This window comes from Pocillopora verrucosa, chromosome 13 (assembly GCF_036669915.1).
Source record: "Pocillopora verrucosa isolate sample1 chromosome 13, ASM3666991v2, whole genome shotgun sequence".
Classification (NCBI taxonomy): domain Eukaryota; kingdom Metazoa; phylum Cnidaria; class Anthozoa; order Scleractinia; family Pocilloporidae; genus Pocillopora; species Pocillopora verrucosa.
Window position 1 is genome coordinate 10,243,394 of NC_089324.1, and position 20,236 is coordinate 10,263,629.

At 38.4% G+C, this 20,236-nt stretch overlaps 1 protein-coding gene across 3 annotated transcripts; it reads left to right on the forward strand.

Annotated features, from left to right (window-relative positions):
* Positions 1–306: 306 nt before the first annotated feature.
* LOC131784213 (uncharacterized) lies at positions 307–20,125 on the forward strand. Of its 3 annotated transcripts, none has more exons than XM_066160257.1 (15): positions 307–490; positions 1,853–2,084; positions 2,340–2,543; positions 2,848–3,006; positions 5,377–5,530; positions 8,360–8,568; positions 9,294–9,513; positions 10,471–10,730; positions 11,323–11,485; positions 12,378–14,614; positions 14,890–16,123; positions 16,317–16,412; positions 17,221–17,477; positions 18,097–18,364; positions 18,488–20,125. In XM_066160257.1, exons 2-15 carry the CDS (start codon positions 1,890–1,892, stop codon positions 18,490–18,492), a joined length of 5,661 nt encoding a protein of 1,886 aa, XP_066016354.1. In that variant the 5' UTR covers positions 307–490; positions 1,853–1,889; the 3' UTR covers positions 18,493–20,125. The 3 variants fall into 3 exon arrangements, with proteins under 3 accessions (XP_066016354.1, XP_066016353.1, XP_058956995.2); XM_066160256.1 differs by having other exon boundaries at positions 1,869–2,084; XM_059101012.2 differs by lacking the exon at positions 16,317–16,412 and having other exon boundaries at positions 1,869–2,084.
* Positions 20,126–20,236: the final 111 nt, after the last annotated feature.

Here is a 20,236-nt window from a genome sequence, read left to right on the forward strand (position 1 = left end):
ATGAAATTCGTAATGGGCCTTGCTCACCATAGAGCCTCTGTGGCTCAGTAGTACAGCATCGGAGTGCGGAATCCGAATTCCTTAAGGGGATTCAGATTTTATTTCCCTGTCCCACGCTCTAGACAAGATGTAAAAACATCTTTCTCTAAAATGAGATTTATATTTTTCCGGACTGAATATTGGACCATTTTTCGGGATTTTTGTATCTAGGCCAAAGCAGTCTCCGAGATGACAATATGCAATAATTCCATCATGCCTTGCGATCGCTAGGCATTCTTGTTGTCTAACCGAGCACCACATCGGCCATAACGGAAGTACTTCTGGTTGCAACGCGCTCGCCTCTCTCAAACATCTCGGCTCCAAACCAAACTATTTTCATTTAATTAAGCTACAAAAGGTGGTGGCGATCGACCGATCGACCGACGGGCTCTTCCAGCCCGTTTTAAAAGACGATCTGTGGAGGAAACTACACGTAACAGCGGAGGCAATGGTAAGACACAAATGTAATCGAGCCTCAGACAATGGCAGGATAACCCTCTTTCGTCATAGAATTTCACTTTCGCCTTAAATAAGTAAGACAAACCCAGTGAACCTAAACAGGAAAATAAACGGTTGTGTATGACATCAAGGTTATTTTTCATTGCACCATTTGATATCAATCAGTGGCAGCAGGCATTTATTTAAGGTACCGTGTAGATCGATAATAGTAACGTAGCGCCTGATCTTTCAACAAGTTTCAGTATGTGATTCAAACAAACATGATGATTATGAGATGAGTAATGTACCAGTCGCTATAAAATAATCGGTTGTCTTAAAATAGGGAATGTTATAATTCACTACGTATCGGAACCCATACTGTAATTGCGCAATAGGCTTTGCACAGAAGCTCATCGATGAGTTACTTCTCCTATATGAGAGACTCCTTCTTAAAGAGAAAATCTGAAATAATAGGAAGAAGCCTGTGTTTCTTAAGTGAGTAAACGAAAGATTAACGTGAAGATTATATGGAGCGTAGATAAGTCCTTCGGTATAGCCGCCTTGTTTTCTTGATTAATGTCTCAAATTCCGCTTGGATGGTTTTTATCAATACAGTGTTTACTTTCAAGAACGGTAGCTGTTTAAGACTTCTTACGGCCAGGTGCCAACTAAGGGAAATTGTTAGCTTCCCTAGAGAAAGTAAGATGCCATCAAACCCTGACTTAATTTCCACTCGGAAATGGCATATAACTTACGTGGAAGCACATTCGGTTGAATTTTGAAATTGTCGACTGTATCTTGACATATCTTCTTCCGCAGGCTACTGTGGTTCAGGGTAAATTTTCAATGTTCGATGTTGAGTTTACTTTCCTATTTTATAAATTCTTCATTTCATCATGGAGGCTTTCAGGGCATTAGTATATTGAAACCAACGAAGGAAGAAGGAAGTCGAAAGAGCCTTTGTCTTTCACTGGTTCAGTTTCTGCCCAAATTATCGGTGCTGGTCGATTTATGTTATAACTCAGCGTAGATCTCATGATGGAAACACTGCTTGTACTTCCTTTCCTAAACTTTATTAGATGAGTAATTCCCTGTCAAGAATGTTTCCGTAATTCCATTCCGTTGTCCACTCCACATAAGACAAGCTCATCAAGAATCAAACTAAACCATGATTGGAAAACTTAAATCATTCATACTATAATAAAGATGAATAGTGTTGGTGATGGAAATAACCCCAATTGAAAATTTTGATAATTAAATGATAATTAAGCTTGTTTGTTTCGGTTTTCTTACCTTGTGTTGATTTGTTATTTTTTTCTTGGCCTACATGCTTGCTTTAGCATTATTAACTACGGGAACTTTCAAATTATTTAAGTACTCATGGTTTTCAGATCATTTGAATCTCGCTGTCAATGGAGAGTGAATTTGTGCCAGTATCGAGGGAGTTCAAAAGTCATGTTACTGGAAGGGATGGAGCCGTTTTAAATACAATAAGACAGACGTCTGGGGCGACAATCACCTCAACAGAGGGAGACGAGGAAGGATTTATTATATTTGGGGATTCAGAGCAGAGAGAAATAGCAAGGAAACTTATTTTGGAAAAGGTGGTAAGTTTTTTTTAAAAATGCAGATCTAAAGACTGTCCACTCTCGGATAAGACTAGCTCTGATCACATAGATAGATGGTTATGACGAACCATATGCATGTTTAATTAAAACAAATTAATTTTTTTAATTAAAAAAAATCCGTTTCATCTAATTGGAGCGGGGATCAGTAAGGATGTTATAAGCTTTCCCTCTACATATTACAATTCAGTTTTATTTTCTTGGAAGTTTAAAACTTCTATATCAATTTCTTCACAGGAGGAGATAGAGATTAATACTTTTGAGGAGGTGGAAATTCCATCCAGATATAAAGGTTTAATAATTGGTAGGCACGGAGCTAATCTTCATGAGTTAAGCAACGAAACAGGAGCAGAAGTAACGCGGAAAGGAGGGGAGGTGCATATTACGAAAGGAACAAAGAAGCAAAGGAAACATGTTAAACAGCTCATTGGAATAAAAATTGTAAGCAGTTTTTAATATCAATTTTTTAATATCGCAATGAGTACGTTTTTGTCGCATCATGAGCATTGTGTTTACCCATAAAAGCGTTTGCTTCCATCACAAGATATCATCAAGTTTCAATTTTCGTGCGGCACTTACTGCCAATGTTGTGATGTTCGTTTTTCTGGCTAGGTAACATCATCCTTACTCACGAATGCTGTGGACATTAATGGAAAGGGGAGATTTTGAGGCAGCCATCTACAGTTGTTTTTTCTTAATCACAAAGAATGATCTATAAAATTACTAAAGAAGACTTCAATTTCAGGCTAGAGCAAGACTGAGAGGGGTAAGAAACGAATTTAATAAAGTCTGTGGCTTCATTGATGGCTGGAATCTCTCTGAAAACTGTAAACTGAAGTTGGTTTTGATCCCTGAAAAAGAAGAGCAGTATCGACTGAGACCTTCAAGTGAAGTAGGCCAACAGGTGTGTTGTCCTTAATATACTAATCGTTGGCAAAAATAATGACAACTTTGTGTAGGGCTATATACTTTGGTTGGCCATAAACGAGGACCTTGAAATGGGCTTGATTTAATATCTTTTTATAACAAGATAATGTAAACTTATCATGTGATCTGATGGTCGCGGGCTTACGTTCTCTACCCTTCTTCTTAATGAATTCATTTTTGCGGCGTTTACACAGCCTGCCCGTTGGTCTGCTATCAATTAAATGTATGTAGACTAGGTGTTTTTCATTCTTCAAGGGTCACAACGAAAAATACTGAGTCACTAGTATCTGTGCCACACTTATTATAAAGTTTTGTTACCGACAAAAGATATCTGGTGGAATCTCCTTTTTAGGACCTTCCTTCTCCATGGTACCAGCCAAATGAAATGTAGGTTTTGGAAAGAGATTTCACAGTCGCCGTTAATATGTAAATTTGATTGTACGGAAAAAATCTGGTCTAGAGACCCAAACCCTCAAAATTCATCGTTATCCACCATCAAACCGGCTCACGAAGAAGGCCTCCTTAAAATCATTTTCTCTCGAAATAATTCAAAAGATCAATGCATTTTCTTCTCCATTTTTTTTTCGCTTTTTGAGAATTGGCTCGATTTATATACGTTCAATGTTTTTGTCGATAAGTCTCCGATCAGCGCGAAAAAGGAAACCTATATACAGTCCAAAAATAACCCCCTGGTCTCGTCAGCGGTTTCCGTTTCTTAATATCAGGTGTTGCCTGAAATCGTGAGGTGCTTCTCTTTTAAAGACGTCTTATATGTGGTGCTGATGATCAGCCTAAAATTGGGGGAAAACGAAGCTAATGAAGCTACAAATCCTCATCCAAAAACCGTTTTGACGTTAATAAGTTCACAGAAAATATTCTTTTTGAAGATGCTGAATAAAGCAAAGCAATGCTGTTGTTACAGGCAGACCATATCGAAGAAAAGCCGATTGTAAATCTAAATTTTCTGCTAGATCTTCCTTATTCTCGTGTAATCTTAATTAATTTAGAAGACTATTATAGTTAGCATCCAATTTTGGGTAAAAGTGAAGAACAGTTCCCGAAAGATATTGTCGGCCAACTGTCGGCCGACTGTTGGCCAACTGTTGTATACCGATGTAAGCCAGGCTGGTAACTCTTGGGCTAAACTTCTACCAAGTTTCTACAAACAGTGTTTCGATGCGTGATCAGAATTAAACGCAAAAACGCCCAGCTTGCTACACGAAATTGCAAATGAAGTTATTTGGAATAACAAGCTTTTCTGCATCAATAAGAAATCTGTGTATCGTCGAGGTATTGCAGATTTAGGGTTTTAAAAAAAATTGCGATTTATTTTCAACTAAAGAAAATCTCAATCCAGTGCAAGGTTTCTTCATTATGGGTCTTATTAACTCTATGCCTGCCAGTTGGCGCTTGACAATTAAAAGGGCTACTATTGCCACTTCCGGATTCACCTGCTATTCTAATAAGTAACAATTTGGTTCCAATTCTTCATGCTTCCTCAAAGCAAATCTACCGGCTTTTACAGGAGAAAAAACAAACAACGCCTACTGCTAAAGTAAAGTTAGATGCAAAGTATTCAAACATTGACATTGATTGGAAAAGTGTTGATTCGCTGTGTTTTGCACAACATCAGTTTAAAATTTAAAACCGTATGCTTTTTACAAACGAAAAACTGTTTCGTTTTGGCATGGCTGATTCGCCGTCCTGTGTTTTCTGCCAAACAGAGGTTGAATCCGTAGGGTATTTACTCTTTTCCTGTAGTGTATCATCTAGTTTTTGGAAACATGTCTTGTCCTGGTTGCGCGACTATAACATCTCTGTTGATAGCCTTGAAGAGGAAGATGTCATTTTTATTTAGTTCGATATTGCAGAATATTTTCTCCTGTTTAACCATATTCTGTTTCTGGGTAAGTTTTATATTTACTCTCGGAAATACCAGAATGGCATACCTTCTCTTCAAGGTTTTATAGCCAGGACAAGGCGTATTTACAATATCGAACTCCATATTGCCGGGAAAAGAGACAAATTAGACAATCATTTTATAAAGTGGAAAAAGTTAATAAGCGTTTTTACGAATGAGTAAAGTCATGATTAATTTCCATGATTAGTTTTAAAGTGATGCCATGGTAACTTACATACAAGGTAACTGTATTGCTGTAATAGCTTTGTGCGTGTTTAACTTGATATTCTTCTATTTGTACTATATAAGTGAGTGCATGTGTGTATCTTTTTCTCTCTTTTTTTTTTCTTTCTTAATTTCTATTTTGTATGTGAACGTAAGAAATGCTTTATTAAAACAAAAAAATAAATTAAAAAAAAAAAAACTCTTGGGCTCTTTTGTTATCAGAAATCTGTGAGCGACTCGCGTTATCTGTCCAAACTTCAAGACGCTGTGTTGGAATCACTCCGTAAAATGAAAGGCCATGGAGAAGCAAAGAATCCTTTAGAGGCTGATATCTGGTGTCATTTTGGATCGGCTGTGATCCGCGGACCTAATGAAGGTAAGTGACCGGCAGGACATAGGAACACGTGACCGTTTCAAGTTTTGAAATATATCATATACGCTCATAACATAACCTAGCCAGACACAACATGCGCTCTGGTTGGTCAAAAATCTTTTGTATATTTGCCTGTATACCCATAGAAAACTGAAACATCTTCCCTTCCTGTGAACAAGCACCACACGGGGCAAATTCTCGGATTTGAATTTGCTAAAGGCCTTTGGTTTGGAGGAAACAATGAGAACACTTTGAACGCAAAAAACAACGACAAAGATTTAATTTTTCTTGCATTATAAACATTTTCTATTCAGAGTTAAGTTTAACTAACAGCTGCTAGCTCCGTTTGAAGCCTTTACTTACCCGGCGCTTCGCGGTTAAAGTGAAAGAACTTTAGAAATTATCAACTAGAATTCCCCATAAGAAAAAGTTGGCATTTTTTTTACTAGGAAATTGTTGCTAAAAAATAACGAAAATCTACTGAAAATCTTATTTACACGAGAAAAAAAACCACTTGCAAAGTAAATGTACATTCAAGATTTCTGAGAAATCAGTTTTCCTGTCTACGATTTCAGCTTTCATTTGATGGTTTTTGCCAAGTTTAAGCGTTTTAAGCACTTGTTGTACATTTTAACGAGGACTCCATAAAAGCACTTTATTCAAACTGAGGCAATAGAAATAAAATTGGCTTAAGGAAAATAGTGTACCGCGAGTAGGCAAGCTAGCTGGACAGTATTAGAATCAGTACACACGGCTCTATGTTGTTGTCTTCGATTTTGCCGCTTTTGTCGTGGTGCAGGCTAATAATGTTATTAACCGAAATAATCGAAATAAATTTTACCAGTTGAAACTGTACACCCGACCTTCATTTCGATGAAAAACTTTCAGAACTTTTCAAAGCTGCTTCCTAGACTTGCAAACTTTTTAAAAACTTTCCGTACAGATTATCAGATTGCAATCGTAGTGGTAGGCCAATTCTGGCCACAAAAATAGCGTTTTCTCCATCCAAGTTGAAGTAATCTTCAGTAGCACCATGTAGTTTGTGCCTTCATCTCACATATCGCTTTTTCTCGATGGTTTTCTTTACAATTTCTGCTTAGTTTCTTCGTGCCATTGCTTTCATTCAACCTTAAATTAATTACAGCTTCGCCTTTGTGGCCGATATTTCATTCAGTTTCCGGTGCTTTAATTGGTTTATCGCACGTTCTGACGGTTTTCATGAGAATTAGCGACTAGATCACAAAATGATATTAAATCTATCATTTTATCATATAAACTACGGTATTCTACAAGGATTTTTCAGCCCTTAGGAAAGCTGTGACAATACACGTGAAAAAAAAAAAACGATATTTTTTTACGTACGTTTGATATCGCCAATCAGCTGCTGACACGTCTCTCGCCTTTCGGAATTTTTTAGGACTATGGCTGCTAAAACACTGAAAAATCCATATTGCTTACAAACAGTAACTTGCTCTAGTGATGGCATATCTCGTAGCTGAGAACGAAAGTCAATAACTAAAAGATTTGCCACAGGCCGATTTTGACCTTGTACCTGAGAGAATTCTTCTGTCGGTAAGGACCAATTTAATAACTGAGAATTTTGAAAACTAGGTCCGTTGTTTTTTTTTTTTTTGTAGTGATTCAATGCATGTTTTCATCTTGAGTGCGCCATCGCACTTTACGATTTTTATTCGAAGTGTCGATCTTTTTATTTTCATTCATTGATTAAGTGGACTTCTCTTGTCAGTAAAGGGCTATTGCGTTTATGTGATAAACAAAGTAAAACATGGTTGCTTGTAGAAATGAAATTTCTCTTTCGTGTTCAACTTGACATCTCACTAGTTCGCTGCGCTCACTCGTGGGCTATCGAGTTAAACACTTGAAGAGAAATTCCATATCTACGCGCGCCTCTGTATTGTTGTCTATCTCTCTCGCCTCGTGCGACTCTTACACTTCTTTCGTGCGTAGCAACCTCCCGCGTGCACCATAACTCGATGGTTGCTCGCTGCACGCTGACCATTTCTTTTGTAGCATTGAGACTTTCAAACATCTTTCATTTCGTGTACAAAAAAAAAAAAAAAGAGCCAAGAGCCCCTGCGTCAGCATGCAACCTGCGGGCAAATGGAGCGAGCATATCAGCCAATCAGAGCGCACGCTTTTGTAAAGCTTTGTTATAAAAGTGTTTTTCGATAACTTTACTTTCATTTCACTTTTGTTTATGTTTTGCTCTTTTTTCCATTGGTATATGAAGGTCACATTGTATTTCGTTTGGCAATTGCATAATTCAGGGCGATTTTGAGTAGAAATTACAAGTATGATTTCAGACCATAACTGCTCGACACAGAGTTTAATTACCACTTTATTACATCTTCTTTAAAATCGTCAAAATTTGTTGCTAAAGTGCAGGTTGTTTTAGTCTTAACAAATCTTTAATTGATCTAGTTTTGAGCTGGTTTTTAAAAAGTTAAAAAGTTGCCTTTCACTTTCCTGCAGTTTGATTGGTTTGTTGTGTTTTAGTTAAGTTATGTCATTGGCAGGGAAAAAGATGCGATTAAGAGCACGAAATCGTGCGATTCGTAATTAAATTGCACTGATGAGAGCCAACCAAATTTGCAAAGATCACCAGTGATTTCACTTGAAATGGATGTAATAAAGTGTGATATTACCATTAAGCGCTCAGCGCTATGTAATTATTCATTATCATCATTCTTAACTTATTAAATGCAATATCTTCCCTTCTTCTTACACACTCAAGCATTCAAATCAAAGATGTTCAAATTTGTGATTATCAACAATACAAACTAAGCTCAAATAAAGTCTGTTTCCCATCAGGAGAGTGGAGTATAGATGATGCAACAACAAGGTTTGAATATTCTGCCGATGGAAATTATTGGAAGGTTGCATTTCAAGAAGGCGTGGATTTCATAGCAGATTTATTCCAGAATTATTTCTATGAAAATACGCCGAAAGAATATCGTAATTACGCCGCAAGATTTGACTTAGCATTCGTTACTCCATGCAGTCATCAATTGAGATGCAAGGTAAGTCAGTTCAAGGGTCTGATTACATGGGCGGCGACTCGCCCAATTTTTAACAACAGGCTTGGTTAAATTTTCCACAAAGTCAGTGGCTTTTATGATGCTAAAAGCAATTCATTACAGGACGAAAACTTTAAAAATAATGGCTGGTAAATAAAGAAATAAAAGTCGAATGAACTAAGGTGTTCTTATCGTTGTACATTGTGGGCAGTTTCGAAGTTGTTTCTTTGCACATCAAAAGAAAGCTGAACCAAACCGTAAGGGCCGGTTTCTTACATAGGCCTAACCCAAACCGCAATTTTACAGAGACAGTGGGCCTCAGGGATTCTCCTCTGGAGGGAACGTTGATTCCATTGAATAATTGTCCTTTAACTATTAGCTATCGGCTCTCTTTACCCTGTTCACAAAAGTAAATGTTCAGATAAAAGGATCTTCTACATTAAAGATGGCTTGGAGTGCCGTTTTGTTAAACAACGGCTAAACCTTGTTAGCATAACTGGCCTTAACAGTTTTGAATAAGCACCGACTACACCAAGTTGCCTTGTGTCAAAACGATAAAACTTTGGTTTAAGTGAGCTTAATGCTATTATCATATAGCCATTAATGTTAAATATCTACTTATCAAGCCACGGCAAAAACAAAACAGAACATTTCGAATGGGAAAGCTGAAATAATTCATTATTAGTTGCAATAATTTTTTCTCAAAGCTTATCATACATTCTTTTCAGGTCTGGGTAGTGAAAAAGGATGTTGAGGAGAAGTTTGAAAGAATCCCAACCCCAGCCACTGACGTCAGAAATATCATGGAGGAGATTCACTTCACCGATGAATCCACTCGGTCACGATGTGGAGGTTGGGTGGTTCTCCCATCACGGAGATATTTACAAGCCGATATTTTGTTTCCCGGGTGCGAGTTTGATTGCAGACTTATAATCAATGAACATGCAGGTATTTTCGCTGCGTAATTAGAATAAAAAAATGTTAAGTTTATAGATTACCTTCTACTTCATCTCAAATATCTTGCAGTCTTGGAATCTACACTGAATCGAGAAAAAATAAAGACTCCAATTAATCCAAGCTTTCCACATTTTAATTTATTTTATTGAACGTAAATTTTCTTCAATGACGTATTTTAAAAAACGAATATGCAGTTTTTCTTTCCTCTCACCCGATATATTGCGAGATACATTTTTGTAGTTTGCTTATATCACCACAAAATTTAATATATTACTACACTCTTTCCTCCCAATCATTTTTTTGTCCTTATTTAAGTACAACAGTCAGGGTTTACGGAATCGGAATAATCGTGGAATCATCAATTCTGCGATTTTGTTCGAAAAGGTCCCAAAAGAAGGCCTGCCAGAGGGATATATAGTGGAGTGCAATTTGGGCTGAATCATTCGCGTGATTTTAGAATTGAACGAGCGCGCAGCGCCAGTTTGATTTGAAATCACAAATATGATTTCAGACCAAAATTGCGCGACACGAGGTTCAATTACCACTTTATTACATCCATTTTGAAATCGTGCAAATACAGGATTTGGTCAGTTCAAATATTTAATTGACGCAGTACTGAGCCGGTTTGAAATTAAATTCATCCATTTTTTGAGGGGAAAAGATAAGAGTTTTTAAAACAAAAGTTGCCACGTGAATATGAAAGCGATCTTCGCAGTAATGAACACTACTTGAGCAGTAGAAGCCTTGAAATCTGGTTGGTTGTTTTGTTTTTAGTGTAGCTTCCTCAAAGCAAAAAAATGGTGCGATTCGTAAATAAATCGCACCAATTAGAGCCAATCAGATTACAGGGACCACCAGTGATTTCAAAATGGTGATTTTCAAAATGGGTGTAATAAAAAGGATTAATTAGCCTCTTGTAAATTTCTTTCTCTGTATATATTTGATTAGGAAGGGCCAACAAGGTAGATTATGCGCCCGATGAAGAGGTGATACGTGTGTTGGCAAGATATCTTTGTGGGCTGACTTTTACAGATGATGACACGTTTGGCCTACGACTCCCTGAGAAGGAGATGCCCAGGGGATTTCATCTGGTTCACATGCGGCTTTCCAAACGAAATGTGTACACGTCTAAACCTGGTTTCAGTGTCATCCTGTCGAAAGAAAAATCTTGGACCGCTGATATGAAAGATGGAACATTCAGAGAATCGGTAGAGACTTCATTTTTCCCCGTAACTAATGATTTCCATAATTTTCGCCTTACTTTCTTGACTCACTCCTGAAATATTTTGATAACTTTAAAACAGCGATTAAATGAATTGTTTAACGAGAGTGGATATCCATCAGAATCAAAGAAATTGCGAAGAAACTTTGAGGTGGCGAAACCATGTTCTTTTACTTTCAAGTACAGGCAATTCTATAACTGAGCTTTGTATATATGCGCTGCAGATTTTACTTTTAAGCCATGTAATGCTTTCATGCTATATCAATGAATTCTGTTTTTTTGTGAAACTTCAGCACTGTTTTAATATAAATTTACTCAGTTATGTAGAATGTAACTTTTCCAAAGTTTAGTTCTTATGACAGTATTCGAGTTGATTTGAAGTTCATTTATCATCATCGTCGTATATTCCTTTCACTAACGTAGCTTGCTATTCACTGAACACTATAAAACAAGGCTATTAAAACGGTTTCTCCTTCTGTCTACCCATGACAATCTGCGCCCTCATACCCTATTAAAGGCACTGCTTGGAAGAGTGCCAGGTTATATTATGATTTCTTTACACTTCGATTTTTTCGCAGACTGATGTACACCTCCATTGCGAAGAGTGGGACAGGCTACTCAGTGGTGGGCAGTGGCAACCAGAGAATTTAGTGAGAAAGCTACCAGAGTTTCTCGAGTTTGTCAAGGAAGTTCAATGCTTTGTTGTTGCCGCCTTAAAGAGCAATGGAGTAGAAAGAAAAGGTAAAATTGATGAAATGCCATGGACTTCAAGGCATGGGCGATGGAATCGTCAAAACTAAATACATTTCTTGCATAAGTAACAGCCTAACTATATCGTTGGAAAGAAAGAAATTCATATACAAATCGCGAGAGTTTGCGTTGGTTGTAATTTTGGCGTTGATGTAATTGTTCAGTATGTCTAAAATGAGGTGGAACTGAAACAGTTAACAAAGAGACTATTGAAAGTTTGCTCATGAGACATAAACATGCCTCGTTATGAAGAAGAATCACTGGTCAATAGAAGACTGATATTTAAACAAGAGGACTTTTTCCCAAGGCACTGCTCGCCTGAGAATTTCGGGGGACGCAAAGTGAGCATTGCAATTGCAATCATATTGTGAAAAATTAATTCAGTATTTATAAGAATCAAGTATACTTAACGTTAATGATATCTAAAATCTGCAATAGACAGTGTAAATCTCAACGTAAAGGTAGGACAAATCCAGAAAACTTTCTGTTTCCCATAGGTACCACATGTGTATATAACTGAACTGAACTGAAAATGTTCCTTTGATGTAAATTAATGTTTTTTTTTTTTTAAATTTCTTTCACTTCTTCTGAGCCCGGTTATCCTTTACGGTTTTCAATGAGTCTATTTCTTTTTGTACCAATTTGTTTTGTTTGTTCATTTACTTAGTCATTAATAAGTACGAGTTAGTATGACTTAGAAGAAGCCTATCATCTGAACCCGTTGTGGTTTCTCGTGGGCTTCTTTGCACTTTTATTCCATCGCTATTTACATCACAATTTCATTGATGGCTATAAAAGTACACCTTGGAAATAGATTGTTTTAATAAGTTGGCTGGTCCACATTGCATAATTAAACTACGAGAATCATTTCTGTTTGTTGCAGTTCCTCCATCGATTCGTGCTCGAGGTCCTCAAGCTTTGGCAACCTATTTAAATGCCCTAGCCGATGGTCAAGCTTGCGTCAAGAGAGTGCCTCTGATGATAGTTGGACAAGATCGGTCTGGTAAAACCAGCGTGAAGAAGTCCTTGAGAGGGATTTGCTTCAACCCAAACGAAGATAGCACCCTGGGAATTGAGGTCGATCGTTATCAGTTTAAAGTAACCACCGAAATATGGAAAACAGGAGAAAAAGACGAGGAGGCCAACATTGATACCACAGTTATTTCATTTGAGCATAATACAGCACGGTGGGTTGCAGACAAATTGACGGTGCATGAAAAAATTGCTGAAGTCAAAAGAACAAGTTCAGCCGAGTCAGCTGGCTATGAAGTATCTGACACCCCAGTGAAAAGAGAACCCACTAAGACAAGTTACGCAGATCTTCTAGAGCCATCTAGAAATCCAGCATCAACCAATACCACCGATGAGGAACCTCATTTACCAACGAAGGAAGTACGAAATCCTACAGAATTAGAACCAGATGAAGATTTGCTTACCACCACGCGGGAAAAATTGCCGGATTTCGACGATGTTGCGAAGTTACTTCCCACGCTCCTTCGAGACAACTGGGAAGATGATAAAGAAGACATCTACTCCATACTGTGGGACTTTGCTGGACAGTCGGTGTATTACGTGACGCACCCCCTCTTTCTCACAAGAAGAGCCATCTACTTTTTGGTTTATGACTTGAGTAGAAATCCAAGCGACAAAGCCACACCATTGATGAAGCAAGGAGTTTACAAAGCGTTCAATGCAGATGAATACAATCTGAAAACGAATTTTGACTATTTAGACTTCTGGATGAGTTCTTTGGCTGCTTTAGCGGACCCTGAGACGGTGTTGCCTTTCAAGAAATTTCCCGCCGTTTTCCTGGTGTGCACACATGCTGATCAGCCCTATTGCGCACGTGATCCGGTTGAACTAGCCCATGAAATTTTTGGCGATCTAAGGACCAAGCCATATGGTGCTCACTTGTTTGATGTTTTTTGTGTTGATAACACTAAGTCAGGCACAAAATCAGAATGTGAAGAAATCGTGCGCTTGCGAGAGGGCGTACATGGCGTTTCTAGAGAGTTACCACACGTAACCGAGGCTATTCCGATCAAGTGGTTGAAATACGAAAAGGCCCTTCAAGCCCTCAAGGAAAGAGATTACAAGTTTATCCCTCTCGTGAGAGCGAAAGAGATTGCTTCCAAAGTTTGTTACATTAACTACAACGAGACACAGACAGTGCTAAACTTTTTGCACGATCTGCGAGTTCTGATTCACTTTGATGACAGTCCAGAATTAAGCGAGTTAGTTTTCTTGGATATTCAGTGGTTGATTGATGTGTTCAAGAATGTAATAACTGTCAGAGCCTTTCGTGAAGAGAAAAACTTTGCCCATCTTTGGAAAAGACTCGAGATCGAAGGAATCCTGGAGGACGAACTTCTCAAACATGTTTGGAATTCTTTGATTCCTCAGAGGGAAACCCACGAAAGTCTAATTGCAATTATGGAAAAATTCAGCTTGTTGTGTCCTTGGCCATCATCACAAGATTTTCCCAAGAAGCGTTACATAGTGCCTTCTATGTTGCGAACGCCTCTACCTGAGGAGATATGTGATCTCGTTGAATCTGCAAATATACCTTCTCTTTTTATCAAATTTGACACAGGTCGGGTCCCTCTAGGCTTATTTCCCCGATTTGTAATAGAATTCCTTCTGAAGTGTGACAGAGAATTTCCTCGCTTAGCTCTGCCACAACTTTATAACAATTTTGCCAGATTTAACAACTTTCCGAAGCAAGGTCTCTCTGTGGTTCTCCTTTGCCACTCTTCCACAATCGAGGTTGTTCTTGTCAGTGCTAATGGTGGTATTGATATGGTGAATATGGCCTCAATTCAAGCCTTTCGCAGCCAACTAACTTCGATCACTAATCAAGTTCGGGACAAGTGCTTCTGGGTGAAGAACGTTGGGTGTGATGTGTGTTTCTTATGTCCTGTTTGTTCCCGTGGACGCGTGATCAGTCTGTGTAAACTCCATCACAAAAGAGGTTGTAAGCAAGAGGAATGCCTTCACTTCATTTCAGAGTTAGATTTGGGCGATGAAACGCAGGCCATTTGCACCAAGTCTGTAGGCGCTGCGAATAACCAAATTCAGGTCAAGAAATTCTATCCATGGATTTCCTGTGCTGAACAAAAGGTAAAAAAACGATACCAAAAAGTCAGGCTTCCATGGGATTCGAGCCCGTGCACTGGTCGAAGCCTGAATTTTTTCACGCTTATCTGCAGTTGCTAAAATTATCCCTTAATTGATCAAGATATGGTATGCAGATAATAAGACAGAATTGTTTTTTTAATTTTATACTTTTTCTTATTTTTCCTTGGTAAAGTGTTGATCAAGATAAATTTAAACGACTGCATCCAATTTTTTTTAATGTAATTACCATAATCTTATTTGACCCTTTTTTTCTTCAGGGTTTGTCTTCTTCAAATGTAGCGGCTAGATCACATGGTGAAGCAAGTCAAATCAGTCGAATGAAGTCTGCCACAGCATTGAAGGTGACTCTCCTGGGCAGTGAGTGGAGTTCGTCGATGGGGGGCTTGTCCACCATTAACAGACAGCTTGCCATTCTGTTGGCCAAGCACTCTGAAGTGGATGTTACTCTCCTTGTCCCACAATCTGCCTGTTCTGAAGACGAGAAGAGAATGGCATCATGTCACAATGTTTCCATCCAGGAAGCTAAGAAACTGGTTGGCTTTAGTGATCCTCTTGATTGGTTGAGTTTCCCACCAAGAGACCTTGTCATTGACTTTGTGCTGGGTCATGGTGCAAAGCTTGGTAGGCAAGCCCAAGTTATCAGAAATTCTCACAATTGTAAGTGGATTCAGGTGGTGCACACTGCACCCGAAGAACTTGCAATGCACAAAAACTATCCTGAGGCTATTTCCAAAGGTGAAGAGAAGAATTTAACCGAAGTGGAGTTGTGCAAGTTGGCAGATGCTGTGCTAGCAGTTGGACCAAAGCTAACAGACGCTTTCTCTGCTCAGCTCCGCTCATGCAAGAGTCAGGAAGACATCCTTCAACTGACTCCTGGAACTTTCCGCGAGTTCTATGACGTAAAACAGGCCGAAAAGGAGAGTAACAAGTTCAGGGTACTGACGTTCGGCCGTGGTGATCCAGAGGACTTTAGTCTTAAAGGCTACGATATCTCTGCCAGAGCAATATTTGAGTTAAAAGACAGGTCTTACAGTCTCATATTCGTGGGTGCACCTGAAGGTAAACAGGATGAGGTTGCAGCAAATTTGCTGAAGAGTGGAATTGATAAAAGCCAGCTGATCGTGAGAAAGTTCGTTCAAAGCAAAGAGAAATTGAAAGAATTATTTTGTGAAGTTGATCTCTGCATCATGCCCTCCAGAACAGAGGGTTTTGGTTTGACGGCGTTAGAAGCGTTATCTGCTGGTCTTCCCATTCTTGTCAGTGGCAACTCAGGATTTGGTGAAGCACTGTGCACCGTACCATCAGGCAAATCATTCGTGGTGGAGTCTGAGGACCCTGGGGAGTGGGCAAAGGCAATTGCTGGCATCCAACAGAGGGAAAGATCGGTTCGACTTCAAGATATTCAGCAACTGAGGAGCTCCTATGAGGAGAAGTTTAGTTGGGAGAAACAGTATGACATTCTCTTGGAGAAGATGAGGGACATAGTTCATGGTGAGAATGTTTTTTGAATGTCCTTCAAAAAGTGTTTTAGGGGGCTACTCGGCTTACTCCGCCTCTCATTTACTGTGATGGAAAGCATGAATACTTCATATAAAAAATATGTTAAACATGAATAGTAATCAGTTGTGTTATCCTCTTGTTGATTGCTGTGATATTAAACAAAAGTTGCTTTCTATCTTTTTAGCTTCTAAAAGACGAGACACAGGTTTCAAAACTCGGCAGGTCGAAGTTGTTGACACGTCAACCGAACACCTAACAGTTGATTCATTAATGACCCCAGGTGAGTAATAAAATAGTGATAACACACGATAATTGACATCCCCAAAGAAGTACAGGCAGGTTGCAAGGAGCTTTAACAGTTTCCTTTCCTTTACGTACGACTTCAGGCCAGCTATGCTTCGTGAAAACTTTGTGAAGTACTGTTGATCATGTTTCTTACGAATGACGCATTTTTTTATTTATACCCCTGCACTCTTCGGTGCATTTGATTTTCTTTTACTTTCTGATCCAGACAGATTGGCTTAGTGTTATTTATTTCTTTTAGTCATTTGAAGTTTTCATCCAATTTTAATTAGAAACTACCCTAGATTGCCCGAAACAGGTAGACTTGGGGCATTCTTTTGCTTTGTCTCAAAACGAAACTAAAGTTTAAATGCTGTTCCTATCAAAACCGGTCTATGTTCTATCCACAATACAATTGTCTTTCGACGCAATGTTGAAGTAACTACATATTCATAAGATAGAAAAAATACATCAGTTCATTTTTTGAAGCCTGTAATTTTTTTCTTGGACTCCTTTTTCCAGTTACTCGGATCTGTCAGAGAACAGACTTCGTCGTTAATTTTTCTTCTCTGCTTCTTCTCTTTTAATTATCAGTGTATTCATTCACGAGCAGATATCGAACTTAAAAAGTTACTTAATTGACAGCTGGAGCATCCTTTTTAAGGCTGAGTTGTTGGAGAAAACAGCGGTAGTCTGGTGGTTGAAGCACTTCTTTTCCTTTTTACCTCAAAGTTTCTCTTAGTCTACTAGACGATGGTTTCCCTTTTTTCATGCATTTAGATTAATAAAAACCTTGTCTTTTCTAGGTTCTCTCGACCGAATCATTCAGGAACTTCAGCAGATACAACTCGATGCAAGCAAAGTCAAGAGCAGAACAGATCTATCATTGGGGCTGAGGAATATTGCATCCGACAGGGGTTTCAGAATATCTGACAATGAAGGATTAGGAAATTGCATATTCTTTGCCTTGTCCGAACAACTGGAAATTGTTAAGGGAATCAAAATCCCACATGGCGAATTAAGACAGAACTTAGTCCAGTACCTCAGGAGTAACCCAAAACTTGTAAGTTGATGTATGTATTTCTAACAGAGTTTGTCACGTGATGTTATTATAAGGAGTACGATAAAGGTTTAGTGATAAAACAGGCCACTTGACTTACACTACTAGAACCTATCCCAGTGTTCACAACGTGAAGTGGCCAGAAGTACTGTTATTGTCCTTTTCCAGGAGCTCTGATACTAGCTGGTACCCCTGGTTGAAAGGGGAACTTAAAAGATTTTAGTTTATTATTGAAGAAGCCACACAGTGATGTTGGTTAAAGTGAAATTAATCCATCACTTAGTGTGGTGTCCGAAGAAGGAGGCTTCCACGGTTTTAAGTCATTTGGATATTTCAGTTTCATAAAAGTTCCTTGAAACCTACATCAGATAACAAAATTATAGTCATTCTCTCAATGATGGATCTCTCTTATTGTTTTCCTGTTGTTTATAAAATCTTTGGAATATACACGGAGGTATTGAAAGACGGTTCAATCCTCAAATTTGTTACTATACAATAAATTGCCAATTAACGGTCGTCTCGTACCATTCCGACAAAATTACTCCCTGACTCGTACTTCACGCGCTCAAGTTCCTATCAACAATCCTTTTAATTTTCCTTCTTTCGCTGATCTTTCTTACAGCCGGATGGAACAGATCTGTTTCACTTCGTCCATGGACATCAAACATGGACTGAATACCTCGTATGCATGGAACAAGATGGCGCTTGGGGTGATCACGTGATTCTGTGGGCCGCAGCAAACTACTTTAAAACGTGCATTCGTGTTGTCAGCAGTCTATCCAATAGCAATGATGTAGTCATTACGCCACATTTTCCAGTTGACGAAAGCAAACCTCTTGTGCTGGGACATATTCATGAGGTGCACTATGTCAGCCTTCAACCCGTGCAAGGTACAGCGCAATACATTACTCCAACTAAATGTAATTTTTGTCTTATAGTGATATTTTTGACCTAGGGCCCTCAATCTTCTACCTTGCCGTTTAATCACAGTGTTCTGATTTTTGTGTTTACAGGTTAAAATGGCAAGCCCTTACAGTTACTTTGATCGGTCCTTGTGAAAAGCCCAGCCTTGCAGAATGACTACATAGGCATACAGACCATTGATGCAAATTGGCCAACTAGAGTTTCCTTCAGTCTTATTTATCCAATGTGAACTTCAAAAGCTTAGATTTAATTTCAGAGGTTCTATTATATTAGTTTTCCAATGTATCACATGAAAAGAAAAACAACCCAAATGACAAGGGGTTTAAAGAAAAAACATTACACCGCGAGAAGTTATCGTAACTATACAAAAGTGTACATGTCTTCGGGAAACAAAACACTATCACCAATATGAAACTTCATTTAGAGGGGCTCGAAACATGAACTCGATTACTCTTTCTTTTAATGGACCGACAAAAAGATTTTATTGCCACGTACCATCTGTATGTATAACTGAATGAAAACTATGTTTAATTGTAGTAAATTAGCGAGCTATTCAGAGTATTCTTCATACATCAATACTTCTAAAACGTAATCGAGGTAATTTTTATACAATGAAACAATAGCACATTCAATCACGGTTTAAATCACACTGTGCGATCAGAATATTTCTTTAGGCTCTATAGCACCATGATCTCAGCAATGCATGGAATAAACAGCACTTACAGTAGTATGCCTTTTCCCTACATTTAGAGGGCAGTCGATAATTGAGATAGATTGCAGAAGTCCGTCTGATTAAAATTTAAAATGAGAAAATCGAGATTTCAAGGTTTCAAGACTCCAGTCTGGACTGAGTGAGTTGGAAACGTTCCAAATAATGGTACTTCGCTGGAGGTTAGGCCGCAGCCTTTTTCTGGTCCAACTGATGCCAAGTTTCATAACGATTAAATTTCTCTTCTTTACGTTCAACTTCAAACAGGATTTCAGAGCATTTACAGCGATAACCCAACCTAACGCCGTAACTACAGTCATAACTATACTATAAACCCTTAAGACAGTCATGGAGTCATATTTAGCTTCTTGCGTGCCTTCTCGTGTCTTGCAACGCGCTCCTCGTCTCTCGCATGTGCAGTTCCAGTTCCAGTTCTCGCTTATGCGAGATTTTTCGTGCGTTGTGCCTCGTTTATCGACATTGGTTTCCTCAAGTGAAGATAAGATTTCACTTGATTGGCTTCTTCATTGTCACTTACGAAGGAAAAAAAGGTTTATTAGAAATTAACAGCAACTTTTCTTTCGGAATCCAGTTATGAATCAAACAATAACAATGTCAACGGTTATGAACAGGGACTTGGATATTTCACCAAACATCATTTGTCGTACAAAATCAGATTTGACCAGCTCCTTATGCAACTGCATAGCGATTTCCAATCTCTTTCCGGGACTTGGATCTGAGCTAATGAATGAATGGAATAGTTTACCTAACCATACCAGAGAATCAAATGGTATTGCAGCTTTGAAAAAGAATGTTTTAAATTTATTAAGAATAATAACTTTTATTTTTATATAATTGTATGTACTTTTCTTACGACTTAATTAGTAAGACATCCCTTTGGGCGCTTTTGGTTGTCTCCTTCTCCACAACGTCTCTTTGTTGTGGTGATAAATTTAATTTCTTGTCTATTTGTAATCTAGTGGGGTGAATCTGCAATAATGATAAATTAAAGAGATCGCATGAGCAAAACAATAGCGAAACACGTGTGTTTTAAAGCATTGTAAATTTCCCAGCCGTCCCATATAGAACTATAACTTTTACGCCCTCTTAGCAATGAAACCTCGACAGC

What these genes read in the sequence shown, in the direction of transcription:
- LOC131784213 (XM_066160257.1), top strand. Translation starts at nt 1,890, where the DNA reads ATGGAGAGTGAATTTGTGCCAGTATCGAGGGAGTTCAAAAGTCATGTT. An exon ending in GTCATCAATTGAGATGCAAG is followed by an intron (nt 8,569 to 9,293) that starts GTAAGTCAGTTC and finishes CATTCTTTTCAG; the next exon opens with GTCTGGGTAGTGAAAAAGGA. An exon ending in CAATGGAGTAGAAAGAAAAG is followed by an intron (nt 11,486 to 12,377) that starts GTAAAATTGATG and finishes TGTTTGTTGCAG; the next exon opens with TTCCTCCATCGATTCGTGCT.